Here is a 13,966-nt window from a genome sequence, read left to right on the forward strand (position 1 = left end):
AAACGTCCCATAAGTGACTTGTATTATAGCACTGGACTGAAAACATGTCAAGACCGGCCCAAGACTGCCACCCTGCGGAGAAGCCTGGAAACTCAATGTCAAGTAGTACAAATCACAGCCACTTAGAAGGGTAGGGGGGAGTGATTCTGATGTTCCATCACTACAGGGGTCCTTGAAAAAACATTTTCAACTTGCACCATTGACATGAAATTTAGGTCACTGGGCAGCAGAGTGTTCTAGTGGTTAGCCCACCTGCCTTCCAAGTCCCAGTTCCAAAGTTCTGGATTCCAGTCTTGCCTCCACTATTCCTGTGTGGCGTTTGGATGATTAAATACAGTGTGTGTACATATTGCTACTTTTAGTTGAATATAGGTTGAACATGGGTTGCTTATTGGTTTAAATGTACAATATATAATAATATACTTCGTGCAACATTGTACAACATAACCAACTAATATAATCACTTTAGGATGCAGTCAGCTACTGTATATTGTTACATCAAGATGTAGATAAATTCATTTGGTTACAGCAAAATTAAAGTACTGTCTAAGCCGTTCACCATCGTAGTGCAAAGTGCAGCATGTCCACATTAAATATAAGTTACAAAGGATCATTCCACGTGTTCTCCTCCTTAATCTCCACTTGGTGCAGGTGTCTGTATTTGTTGTATCGATCTTTGTTTCCCAGCAGATTTTTTGAATACGGTGAAGTCCAATCTCTTTGAAAAGCAGCTTTCACTTGTTCCACGAGCTTCCCTCCGCCATTTTTCATCTGGACCACAAGCCCCACACCCCCATTATTGGAAAAGTCATTGCCCACCCAGTTATGGCTCCCTAAGAAGGTAAAGCAGAACATGAGGTCTTGATAATCATTTTCATTTGTGTCTGTGTACAAATCTTCACATGTACATTCCTTGTAAACTCAAAGCAATATAGCGGTATCTACTGTAAAAAAAAAAGAGCTATTTGGCTGTTGAGGGGCACTGTGTTGTGCTCAAAACTACATCTTGGTTCTTAAAGGGGACATCAACCCCAACATTTTGTTTATAATAATATGTTCTATGCAGCCCCACTAGTCGAAACACGGCATTCTGATTAATATTTCGTGTGTGGAATATGAGTTAAGCAATACAATACAATACAATACAATTTTATTTGTATAGCGCATTTCACAACAGCTAGAGCTGTGACAAAGCACTTTACATACAAAGAACAGAATGGCCACAATACAACAAGTGGAATCAATAAATTAACACTATATACAATAGACACCGTAAAAGAGCCGAAAATGTCAAGTCTCAGGTCGGATCAAAAGCCAGCGAATAGAAATGTGTCTTCAACCGGGTTTTAAAAGTGGACAGAGAGGGTTGCCTAACATCGAAATGGGAGGTCATCCCAAAGGGAAGGACCAGCAGCCAAAAAGGCTTGATCTCCTCTGAGGCTCCGCTTGGTCCTCGGCACCTCGAGCAGCGCCTGGTCCGCAGACCTGATCATGACTCAGCTTCAGAAAAAAGGTGAACCGTGATTGGTCGTTACCTGAGCCCCAAGCAACTGTGATGTCATTTTCAGTCGACAGAAAGTGGCAAAATGCCTGCCCCCTCAGATGGCTAAAAACAAGTGGATTTTGCTGCTTAATAACTCATACACCACAAACGCACTGTTAATCAGAATGCTGTGTTTTGACCAGTGGAAGCGTATAGAATATATTATTGAAAAGAAGACTTTGGGTTTGACATCCCTTTTAAATGAGACAAAATGTTCTTTGTAGTTTTTTCCCCCAAGTTAACAATGATAGGAACATTGTCCATAAGTAAGCAGGGATACTAAATTGACATACACAATGTAAGGATGAAATTATTCTAGCATTATCTCTATTATAAGTAGTGTAATTTTAAATAATATGTTGTAAATTCAACAAATGCAAAATGCACTGCTTACCAATGTAAAAAGCATTGTCAGTCAGCATGTACTTGTTGTGATTGAGTCCATGTTGAGTGTCATCCTTTTGCTGCTTGTGACTGAAAAACCTCTGAAAGATAATAGAATGAACCACGATTACGTTTTTTTTTAATCCTTAATTCCACATTATGAATATTATTCAGTCACATCCTCTGAATGTTGAGACATTGAGAGAGGAGTTGGTCCACGTACCACCTCCAGAGAACAGTTGGACAGCTGCATGCACAGCGACTTGAGGGAGGTGACGAAGTTGAAGGTGAGCGGGTGAGTGTTCTTCCAGAAGCTTATGAGCAGGCGAACTTTGATCCCTCTCAGAACCACAGCCTCTCTGATCACCTCATCAAGCAGGGACCAGTACCTAATGAATAAGCCGTTTTAATGAGATGACTCTCTCTCTGCATGGACTAGGCAAGTTCATCTTCATTGAATCTTTTACACAAGGAACAACCCCAAAGGAGTCAATTCGTATTCATATCGTCAGAAACAGGTACGAAATATAGAATGTCACATGAAGCACATGTTTTCATATCAAAGCTCAGCACCTTGTGACCGAGGTTCCTCTGAAGCGCCTGCTCACCAGAGGGAGGTAATCCATCACAGAAATGAAGATGAATCTCTTTGCACTCTGCATGACGTGATGGATGGCGTCCAAATCTCTTGTGCGCTCTTTAGCACAGAAGAGATCAGGGGAGGTCTGCAGAGAAGATACACCGCTGAGGGGACAATGTACGCATTAAACTGCACATGCGCACAGATCACAAGTCAAGCAATGAAATAAACTAAAATGGTTACAATAACTTCTGTTAAAACAGAAATCAATTAAAACACAAAACAATGTATGCTATTTTAGCTTTTTACTACCATGACAATAAGTAATGACATGACATCAGCGCGGTAGATGTGTATTACTGTTATGAAAAGAACATATCCCACAATGCCATGTGAGGTGACTTGGCTCATAAAAGTGCTGTACATATATTTGTGACTTAAAGGTGAAATCAACCCAAACCTATTTTTTTCAAGAATATGTTCTGTGCAGGCCCACTAGTTGAAACACTGCATTCTGATTAATATTGCGTTTGTGAAATATGAGTTAAGCAGCAAAATCCACCCCTTTTTACCCATCTCAGGGGGCGACCATTTTGTCATTTCTGTTGACTGAAAATGACATCACAGATGCTCAGGGTTCAGATAACGACCAGTCATGGCTCAGCTTCAGAAAACAGGTGAGCTGTGATTGGTCGTTACCTGAGCTCTGAGCAACTGTGATGTCATTTTCAGTCGACAGAAGTGACAGTCGACAGTGACAAAATGGCTGCCCAAGATGGCTAAAACGGGTGCATTAACTCTTATTCCTCAAATGCAATATTTATCAGAATGCCTTGTTTCAACTAGTGGGCTTGCATTGCACATATTCTTGAAAAAAAAAAAACATGTTTGGGTTGACTTCCCTTTAAATAATGTTACACATTCGAAAAATAAACTGCAATTTAAAATGCCGCGCCATTTCTTATGATCTGCGTGTTGGGTAAAAAAACAAAGAAAAAAACAATAAATACTAGCGAGCCTTACAGACACATATGCAACTGCAGGGGTATTGTTGAGCTCCAGCTCCAGGGCCTGGTCTCTGCCATAGAGCGCTGTAACTCTCTTGGACCAGATTGAGGGGATGTAGTCCCTCTCATGGAGCTGCCAGTAAAAAGAAAACACTCTGTGGAGGTCCAGAGCCAGACAACTGCAGTTGTACACCATCAGGCCGAGCTCCTTTCTCTGTGGGGTGTCAAAAAGCAACAAAAGACACCAGTGAAAGAGCAGAGAAGTTGAACTGAGAGAGAAGGTAACGCAAGTGTGCTTTGCTTTCTAGACTCGTTTGTCCTGAGATAAAGGATGAAAACAAAACCTAATTTTTGGTTAATTTGAGGAGGAGAAGTCAGCAAGCACATGAACTGTTGCATTTGTCCGATGTCTCTATCACATGTACACTGTATATGTCAGTTTATGTTAGAAGAAGCAGGAGTCCCCCCCATACCCCGCCCCCCCCCACCCCCATCATTCAAATCATAAAATATGGCAGCTTCCCAAACATAAGTATCTCCTGAAATAACTGCATACTGACTCAGATGCATGCACTTGCCCGATCTTTAGTTATGAGATGCTAAAAGCGCCTCCAATTAGGTAATTGGCAACCCTTCATTTTTGCAAAACACACCTAAAATGGCGATGTTACCTTGGAGAATGACCTCCAGTCCATGTCAGCACTGCCGACGTAAAAGTGTGTCCGATCTACGATCCAGAAAGAGGAATGGAGTCCTCCTCTGGTAAAAGCTGTCATGTTAACCAAATGAACTTCTGCGTCTAGACAGACAGGAGGGGGTGAAAGATTTAAAGACTGCAATCAATGCCAGTTTGCCAACAACTTACTGTGCGTTGCCAAAATCTTCTGTTCTGCAGAGGTTGTCAGACTGCTAGCAATCTTTAGTTTGACCCCACGGGATTTCAAGCTGAGCAATCTCTGGAATAGAAGCTGACCCTGAGGAAGCGGTATTAAGTGTTTAGACATTGTTTTATCTCAGCAGGTCTAAACTCATTAAGAGGGGACACATAATCTTCAAAATAATTAAAGTTTTTCCTTTTGGGCCACTTGGGAAATACAATTGGACACATGCTCTACTGGAAGTAAATGGCCCATTCACATGACTTTGTACCTGTCGTCCTGTGCTCGGCAGGGGTTCTTTTTCCGAGGGCCTCAAGTTCCAAACTGGTGACACTACCTGGACCGAGTGCTTAGCTTGGTCCAGCAGGGTATGGAAGCCAGCAAAGAGCGGCAAATTGGATCTGCCATTCAAGTGTTCTTGAAGATCCTCCGGGATTGTCTCCATAAGGACAACGCTGCAATATCAACAAAATCAACTTTCTTATTGACTTCTTATGTTATGCTTTCTAAGTTCCATGCGTTGGTTATCTCACCGACAGTCGGTGCGACAATTCTCCTCTGTGATTCCATCCTCACTGTCCCCCCAAATATCCACCGAAGAGAAGATAAGCACCAATAGCACAGCAAAGCAGCACAGCAGTGCAAAGATGGCGATGCACTTCTGCTGAGTCTGACGAGCCAGAGAAACACAAACACAACGATTTATTGTAAACAACGCAAAATAATCTGCAAGGGAGAAACAGTACAAAAAGGCAATTCATTTTGGAGTCTTGGGAAAGGAAAGTAATGACCCCATAAATGTTAATTTCCTCAATCAATACGCTGAGAATGCAGGCTTTGTGATCAATAAACAAGCGGGTGATTGTGTGTTGTATTGGAAAAGCAATTCTGCTGCTTTGAAAACATGGCAACAGAACTGACGAAAATGACACATTTGTCCACAGCACTGAATCACTCAGAAATGTCGGGAGAATGTATGGCTCACAATATTTGACTTGTTTGTGCACCGCCAGCTTTGTTGTTCAAGCATGTCCCTCTTGAAAGGGATTTTATGACCTCTGCAACACGCTCCAGGCCAATGTCTTGGAAAATGAAAGGTTATATTTGTGTACATGAGTGTATATTGTGGCTATATTAAAGGTGTGGGGGAGTCAAAGTGGTGCCCGGCAGCCTTATTTTCCTGACACTATTGCAAAAGCCTGGATTTTGCTGTTTGAAAAGTGCAGTGATGTGCTTTGGTTTTGCTTACCACTGCACACTTCCATCATTGTGCTTTCTGCCTTCTTTGACTTTGATGGGTTGGTGAGCTATCAAAATGCCGTATTTTCACATTCACTGTCCACAACATTAGCTTCTTGTATATGATCGAATGAGACCTGATAGACAAGTTGTATCAAAGCGTGATTAACTTAGTTTTAGTTTGCTAACTTTGTACTGCATCATACTCAGGGAACTTTTTTTTTAATGTTATGCATGAGTGCTGAGCATTTTATCCATGTAAACCGGTGGTGTCAAACTCATTTTTGTCGCGGGTCACATTGTAGTTACAGTCTCACTCGGAGGGCCATTATGACTGTAAAACCATATAAATGTTTAAAGAGAAAGTCAACCCAAATATATTTTTTTCAAGAATGTGTTCTATGCAAGCCCACTAGTTGAAATAAGGCATTCTGATAAATATTGCGTATGTGGAATAAGTGTTAATCCACCCGTTTTTAACCATCTCTTGGGGCGGCCATTTTGTCACTTCTGTCGACTGAAAATGACAACTGCTCAGGGCTCAGGGCTCAGGTAACGGCCAATCACGGCTGACCTGTTCTCTGAAGCTGAGCCATCATTGGTCGTTACCTGAGCCCTGAGCAGTTGTGATGTCATTTTCAGTCAACAGAAGTGACAAAATGGCCGCCCCCTGAGATGGCTAAAAACAGGTGGATTTTGCTGCTTAACTCATATTCCACAAACGCAATATTAATCAGAATGCCTTGTTTCAACTAGTGGGCCTGCTGGAGCCTATCCCAGCTGTCATCGGGAAGTAGGCGGGGGACACTGCAAATTGGTTGCCAGCCAATCGTAGGGCACACAGAGACAAACAAACATCCGCACTCACAATCACACTTAGGGGTAATTTAGAGTGTCCAATCAAGTCACCATGCATTTTTTTGGAATGTGGGAGGAAACCGGAGTACCCGGGGAAAACCCACGCAGGCAAGGGGAGAACATGCAAAAAAATATGTTTGGTTAGATTTCGAATTTAATCACCTCCCCATTATTACTTATACATTACATAGCAAATTAATGGATAACTACTTCTGAAATCAGAAGTCAAGAACAGTAGTTTGTTTAAGTGTTGTTCATGTTACTGTAATAACGTGACAAGAAAATGCTCATAATATTTTAATGTCAGTATTTATTATATATGGGAATTTGAAGTTTTGCAAGATTTTGCTTGATTTGCTTTCACGGGCCACATAAAATGATGTGACTGGTCCCTGAGCCTTGAGTTTGACACCTGTGATGTAAAAAAATTCAGGAATAAAATAACACATAACATTGCAAAAATCTCTTAAGAGTAGTGTATTTTTTCCCCAATGTGGTCGTGTTTGCTCAATTCTCACAACTATTTGTCCTTTTGAATATGAGATAGCTCTGAGAATGTCTGAAGATGTTTATTCATCACCATTTCTTACAATAATGTAAGGACAATGTTTAATTGTCCTCTCTTCCCTCTCATCTGTACTCCATCTCAGTTAATAAGACTGCGGCAGCACATTGTGTGTACTGTACGTTCCTTTAATGCCAACTGAGACCCTGAGATTTCCATTAGTCTAACCAAAGGAAAAGACCGTGTTTCACATGCAGATATGCATAAGAAATCCCATTGAAGAAAAGTGCCACTGAGCCCTGGGATGTTGTAAAGCTTATTTTTGTGCTGAATCATCAAAAACTCACCTAAAAGAAATGGATTATGGAAATTAATGTGAGTTGCTGATTGTATTACACAAAGTTGCATTATATTCAAAACACAGTCCATACATTGACAGTGACATTTAAGTACAATAAGCTCCACAGAAACAATGAAGTTGCGATTTTACATATTAAAAACATGCATGCAGTGTATGAATGTGGCGATTGGGAACGTCACCTTTACGGGTTCCTTTGTCGTCGGACCTGCCATGAGAGCTGCGTGCACTCCTTCAAACTTCTGTGACATCAGTGCATCTGCTTCATCAGTCCGTTTGGGTCCCTCAATTCGCTCTGCTCCATACTTATACTTTCACACTTCATCATGCACACGTTTCACTGATGTACCGAGCCGTCCTGTGTGTGTGTGTGCACCTCAAGTCCTGCTCTTATTGCAGCTTTGTGTTTGTGTGTGTGGGTGTGGGTGTGCGAGCAGTACAGAATGAGCAAGTGTGCAGCTCCATGCTGACTCAACTGTGGGACAGATGGAGACAGACCAAACCCTCTTGTTCAAACCACCAATGCAAAGCTGCTGTTTAGAATCCCAACAGCCCCAGTCCCTCCTTCCCAAACTCCCGCCCTCATGCCTCCCTTGTTAATCTTGTACACCATGATCCAACCTAAGTTGGCATACACCTGTCAGGAAGGCTAAAGAAACCTGAAATGGTCAAACTTTGAGGAAGCAGTGCAGCACCATTAAATGCATAGTAGCCTAACCTCGAACAACCCCTAGTTCTGCATGTTGGTTTGAGGATAATCACAGCCATTTTTTACACACAAAAAAATATAAATTATTCTGCTCTATACATTATGTTGGTTACTTTGTTTATTCGAGCAAATCCTTGCCGAGTGCTTTATATTGTTATTTACCTATTCAAATTGAAATTGCATCGATGCCGTAGCTCGTAGTCCGCATCATAAATACATTTGCAACTATATCACGTGTAGTATGTGTAGGGAAATTCTGGGTACTGTCTGTCAAAAGATTGCGACTGAATTTGTTGTCACTACAAACGTATGCAATAACAGTGCTAGATGTTACCGTCTGTGTTAAGTCCCTTCCACAAATTACACACCTGTATTCTAGGGTGACGCATATGGCATAAATGACCATATATCAAATAAAACGTATTGTTTTCATTCTGACTGCTGTTGTAAACACCTTTTTCTCATTCTGAGTTGGCAGTGGTAGGCCAGTACTTACTGCGGCTCAACATGTGATTATATCGGTCATTAAGGAATAATAGGAGACATTCAATTCACATAAATATTCACAAAAATCAATAAAAACACCACATATAGTCGAGACATAATTTGAAGTTCGTCATTGTTACCAGTACCAGACTTTTTCAGACCCATTGTGAAATAAATATGTAATTTATATGACACACAAATATGTCATTGGGATAGAATGAGTTAAAGCAACGTGGCACCATAAGTATGAGGCAGAAGTACAAGATATCAGAAGGAAGTGGAACAATGTCACATCTATTGTGAGTGCTGGTGCTGCTCAACGCATGTTCTCTTCTTTGTGACAGACCAAAAGGACAGCGAGAGTGAGACTAGAAATGTCTGAGTCACATCCCGAGGGAGATGACTGCTCTTACAGCTGCACACGGTTTTATTTATTATTGATATTATTTATTTTACTTTTTTACATGTATTGCACTTTTAATTACGCCTCTATTAAGTCATTAAGAAATAACGAGATGCTGATAATAGGTAACGAGCTGTCTGAATTTCATGTTCTCAGTTTATATATTAAACTATTTGTTAAGATGTTGATTGGCAAATTCAGAATAATATTTGATGTAGCTCGACCAAACTATGCATTTTAAAGGCTCTTTTCCAAAAAAAACTGCAAATCCATTTGGATTATTCTGGGATATTTTTTTTGTGTCATTTACCGAGATTTGCAGCTTTTACAAACACCAACTTTACCCTGATAAAAGAATACACTGGCTCAGTCTAAAAAGGTTGAATAAAAGTAAAGTCTTTAAGAATGAATGGCATGACAATTTTGATCTTTTATAAATCTGACTTTTCACTTGGTTTGGAAAGGAGAAATTAATTTCCTCCCATCAAAAAAACACCTTTGTGGATGCCAGTCAAGGACGTTTCACTGTTGGTGTCTCACCTTCACACCAGAGTTTCATTGGCTAGTTGCAACGCAATCACAGGAAGCATTGGCTTTTTGTTCGGCTTTTTTTGGGGGTAGGGGGGTTCTTCCGTGTTACTCTAGTATCAAAGTCAAAATGATATACAGAGTGAAGGCTGACTGGGCACAACGGCAGGTTGTTATGCAGCCGGGCCACAAGCCAAATGCTTTAGTTTTGGAGCAGTACAATTTTTAAAAAGCATCCTGTCTTTCTGTCGGGTTGAGTAAGCTCCATAGTGAGTGCCTGGCCACCGCAGAGCAGTACTTGTTCAGTGAAAACCACCATCACAGGCTTCAGTCAGCTAGATTTACTGAAAGCAGCCATCAATCTTGTTGTCCACTCTGGGTGGATGAGCACAGCATTTGACACGCTGCACACAGCTTTGACCATTTTAATGGCTTTTGTGAAAAAATAAATAAATAAATAAATAAAAAAAGGTTGTTTTTAGCAGGCCAACCAAAACATATCATTAATACCTGGACCAATGTGTCATATTGTGACAACCACGCCACGCTGGAGAACAGGGCGTAAATGATCAGAAGCTACGTTATTTTCCTTTTCACATGTTAAATGATTAATACTTCAAGTAGAATGCTTAATGGGATACATTAAGCCTTTTAAGAGCTTTACATTACCACCTCACTTTAAGCCACCAGAAGCAACAACAAGAATGTTTGTATCATACACTGAAATATTAATGTAATATTTGCAGTTATATTTACTTGAAAAAAATAGTAACGCTTTTTCACTAAGGAATTCTAAGTAAATTTTACAGGGAATGTTTCTTGAGTAAGTTTTACTTGGATAGTATTAGTTTATTTTAAAAAAAGACACCGAACGATTGAGGAACCAACCACCAACCTTTAGATTGGGAGATGGCCACTTTACCACCTGAGATATGCTGCTCCTCCTGCGTGTTAGCAATCATTGGTGTCACACCGGAATACTCGTACCTCCAAGACCGTTTTGGGGGTCTCTTTTGGAGACGCCAGTCATATGCAGTAGAAGTGTCATGTTTCAGGTGTTAGAGTGGCTATCTCCCAAACTGAAAGTTAGGAGTTCGTTCCTTATTCGTTGAGTGACTTTTTAAAAATAAACAAGAATAATATGCAAGTAAAGTTTAATCAAAAATTGACTGTTTTTTTTAAAGTAAATATTACTAAAAAAAAATTCTATGTACAATTAGTGTGGGGGTTTGTAAATATTGGATTGTACACATAAAAGCAACTAGTGTTAACATCCACAAGTATTTGTTTTTCACGCTAGTATTTCAGCTCTGTGATGAAATAGCTCAGAATTCATGTGCAAGTTCTTAGAAGAATCTCTCTCAAGAAGAACACAAATGAGAAGATAAGAACCTGTCAATCCTTCAAAGGGTTCTTCAATCATAATCCAGTTTGTTTTATGGTTTAAAGATATATCAATATGGCCTTAGAAAGGCAAAATTGTGCATCAGCTGCCAATCTCAAAGTAGTTGAGGAAAACGGCTTCATTTTACTTTGGGATAAACTCCAAAGCATTTCGGAACCAGAATTGTGGGACGGCTTCGTCAAGTCAACTGTTTCTCACACACGGTGCAAATACTGTATGTGTGGCTGTGTCGCTTAAAACCAGGAAATGTATTTGTAGAGTGTGTGAAGGTTGCCATTCTTTATGAAATGTGCCAAACACAATTCCGGGCTGCTGAATTCCAACAAAACGCCCACATATCAGCAGTTACCGATCAGAGGAAAGCTGTCTTTAACGTTATCTAATTAAAGCAGAAGTCAACCCAAACATATTTTTTTCAAGAATATGTTCTATGCAGGCCCACTTGTTGAAACAAAATATTCTGATTATTATTGCCTTTGTGGAATATGAGTTAAGCAGCAAAATCCACCCGTTTTTAGCCATCACAGGGGGCGGGCATTTTGTCACTTCAGGGCTCAGCTTCAGAAAGCAGGTCAGTCGTGATTGGTAGTTACCGGAGCCCTTAGTAGTTGTGATGTCATTTTCAGTCGACAGAAGTGAGAAAATGGCTGCCCCCCGAAAATGGCTAAAAAGGGGTAGATTAACTCCTATTCCACAAATGCAATATTAATCCGAATGCCTAGAATATAGAATATAGAATATGTTCTTGAAAAAAAATATGGTTGTGTTGACTTCCAATTTAAAGACAACAGAGACCCAATCGGAAGATAGCATATTTACATATTGAGTATTTTTTAATGAGAAAACGGTCTGTTCAAAAACAGTATTATCTCTGACCAAAGAAAATAGCTTGAAAAAGGACATCCTGTTCATTTCCATCCCAAATTACCTTGGAAATACAATAAAAGGATCTAAAGGAATATTAAAGGCTACATATAAAACTTATGACATGGCACCTTTAATAGGTGATCTGTCCTGTGTCGCGTGTGTATGTGCACGTGCACAATGGGTGTGTGGTAGCAATGAGGAAATCAGTGATCAATACCTCATCTGTGACAACAGAGAGCAGCCACGTGTGTCTTGTGTTAGATTTCTACCGTACTGGATTTGATGCACCACAGGCATTAGGAGCACTTCCAATGGATGTGAACCTGACTCCATGTTGCACTTTGATACTGGCTGAGTGGCTTCCACTAGTTTTACAGCCTTGCACACTTTTAGAATTGGACAATTAGAACTGTTCCAACTTGCAATGTTCAAGTTATATACATTTCCAGAGACATTTGAAAATTAATTGACTTGACAAAATGTCATCGGTTCACCTGAAAAAGAAAACATAAACAAGCGGGTAAAAAAAAGTTTGAAGCATTGCCTTACCTTCTCTAGTTTGTCTTTACGGCGCAGAAAGATGGTGGCAGAGTAGCCCTGTTGTTGGGCAGCACTGAAGCTGCTGTTTCTCACTTGGGACACATCAGGCAGCAGGGCTTGGGGAGCCTCCTCATGCACCCTCGACCTTGCATTATTTGACAGTTCCATTGATGGCCTGTGTGTCTGTCCCGCCTGCAGGGCCACAGACAGTCTGCCTCAAGCTACCTTCACAGCGAGATGCTGACGCGTCCTTCTCTTTCTGTCATTTAGAGCTGCGATTGCTTCTTGTTTTTCCATGAGCCGTCTGACTTGCAAGCTGCAGCGCTCTCCTGTGCTCCGTTTGTGGCCAGAGCACCAACGCCTTCTCACGCCCCTCATACTTGTTAAGGAGGGATGCTGTGTGTGTGTGTGTGTGTGTGTGTGCGTGTGTGTGTGTTTGTATTTGTATCTCATTGGTCTACTAGCAGAAAGGGAGGAGCGTGTAACAGGCCTCTGGACATGACGAAAATGCAACAGGAGAGGCTGTAGTCGCAGAAAGTGGAGCTTAATCTGATTGAGAAACATCTGGTAAGAATATTAGAAACGGACAGAAACACATAACTATGATATCTAATTTCTCAAATACTGAACTGCAGAATAGAATGAACAGGAAAAAATTTGCCTCCCCAAAAATCTTTCAGCGAGAGCCACCATATGCCTGCTGAGGATGCTTGACATTTTTACAGCTTGCATAATTTATTGCTACGAAAATGTGTAAGAGACACTCGCTGGCTTTAGTACACTGCATATATATATATATATATATATATATATATATATATATTTATATATATATTGGCGGACGTGCTAACATATATATATATATATATATATATATATATATATATATATATATATATATATATATATATATATATATATATATATATATATATATATATATATATATATATATATATACACACACACACACACACACACCCCCACACAACCCCCCACACACACGCACACGCACCCCCCCCCCCCCTCCCCCGCCCCCTCACACACACACACACGGCGGTCGACTGGTTTGCACGTCCGCCTCACAGTGCGGAGGTTGTGGGTTCGAATCCAAGGTCGTGGGTTCGATCCAGGCTCCGGCCTTTCTGTGTGGAGTTTGCATGTTCTCCCCGTGCCTGCGTGGGTTTTCTCCGGGTACTCCAGTTTCCTCCCACATTCCAAAAACATGCATGGTAAGTTGATTGGATTCTCTAAATTGCCCCTAGGTGTAATTGTGAGTGCGGATATTTGTCTCTGTGTGCCCTGCGATTGGCTGGCAACCAATTCAGGGTGTCCCCCGCCTACTGCCCGAAGACAGCTGGGATAGGCTCCAGCACGCCCCGTGACCCTTGTGAGGATAAGCGGTATCGATAATGGATTGATGGAACTTTTGTATGTATAACTGCAGAGGCAAAGAACCAATGTGCCAGAGAAGCACAGGCGGCAAATGGTCCAGAAAGTAAACACAACTGCCACAGTTTGACTTTAGCCACAGGTGCTTTTATTTAACCAGCAGGTAAAAGAGCGCTTGAGTGAAAAAACCCTGTGGCTAAAGCCAAACGGTGGCGGGGTTTTTACTTTCTGGACCTGGATTTGCCACCTCTGGAGAGAATTGATCAGTCTTGCCCAGCACACTC

General features: G+C 40.9%; 1 protein-coding gene across 2 annotated transcripts; it reads right to left on the bottom strand.

Annotated features, from left to right (window-relative positions):
* Window positions 1-583: 583 nt before the first annotated feature.
* pld5 (phospholipase D family member 5) lies at window positions 584-12,648 on the bottom strand. Of its 2 annotated transcripts, none has more exons than XM_086033204.1 (10): window positions 12,300-12,648; window positions 4,926-5,062; window positions 4,664-4,847; window positions 4,380-4,488; window positions 4,186-4,313; window positions 3,531-3,728; window positions 2,501-2,652; window positions 2,151-2,316; window positions 1,938-2,028; window positions 584-833 (listed from the first exon to the last, which is right to left on the bottom strand). In XM_086033204.1, exons 1-10 carry the CDS (start codon window positions 12,456-12,458, stop codon window positions 601-603), a joined length of 1,557 nt encoding a protein of 518 aa, XP_085889330.1. In that variant the 5' UTR covers window positions 12,459-12,648; the 3' UTR covers window positions 584-600. The 2 variants fall into 2 exon arrangements, with proteins under 2 accessions (XP_085889330.1, XP_085889331.1); XM_086033205.1 differs by lacking the exon at window positions 12,300-12,648 and adding an exon at window positions 7,535-7,746.
* Window positions 12,649-13,966: the final 1,318 nt, after the last annotated feature.

This window comes from Filicampus tigris, chromosome 6, assembly GCF_054856515.1.
Source record: "Filicampus tigris isolate MCC_2025a chromosome 6, RoL_Ftig_1.0, whole genome shotgun sequence".
NCBI classification, from domain to species: domain Eukaryota; kingdom Metazoa; phylum Chordata; class Actinopteri; order Syngnathiformes; family Syngnathidae; genus Filicampus; species Filicampus tigris.

What these genes read in the sequence shown, in the direction of transcription:
- pld5 (XM_086033204.1), bottom strand. Translation starts at nt 12,458, where the DNA reads ATGGAACTGTCAAATAATGCAAGGTCGAGGGTGCATGAGGAGGCTCCC. An exon ending in GAAGATTTTGGCAACGCACA is followed by an intron (nt 4,314 to 4,379) that starts GTAAGTTGTTGG and finishes CTGTCTGTCTAG; the next exon opens with ACGCAGAAGTTCATTTGGTT. An exon ending in CTGCAGTTGCATATGTGTCT is followed by an intron (nt 2,653 to 3,530) that starts GTAAGGCTCGCT and finishes TCTTCTCTGCAG; the next exon opens with ACCTCCCCTGATCTCTTCTG.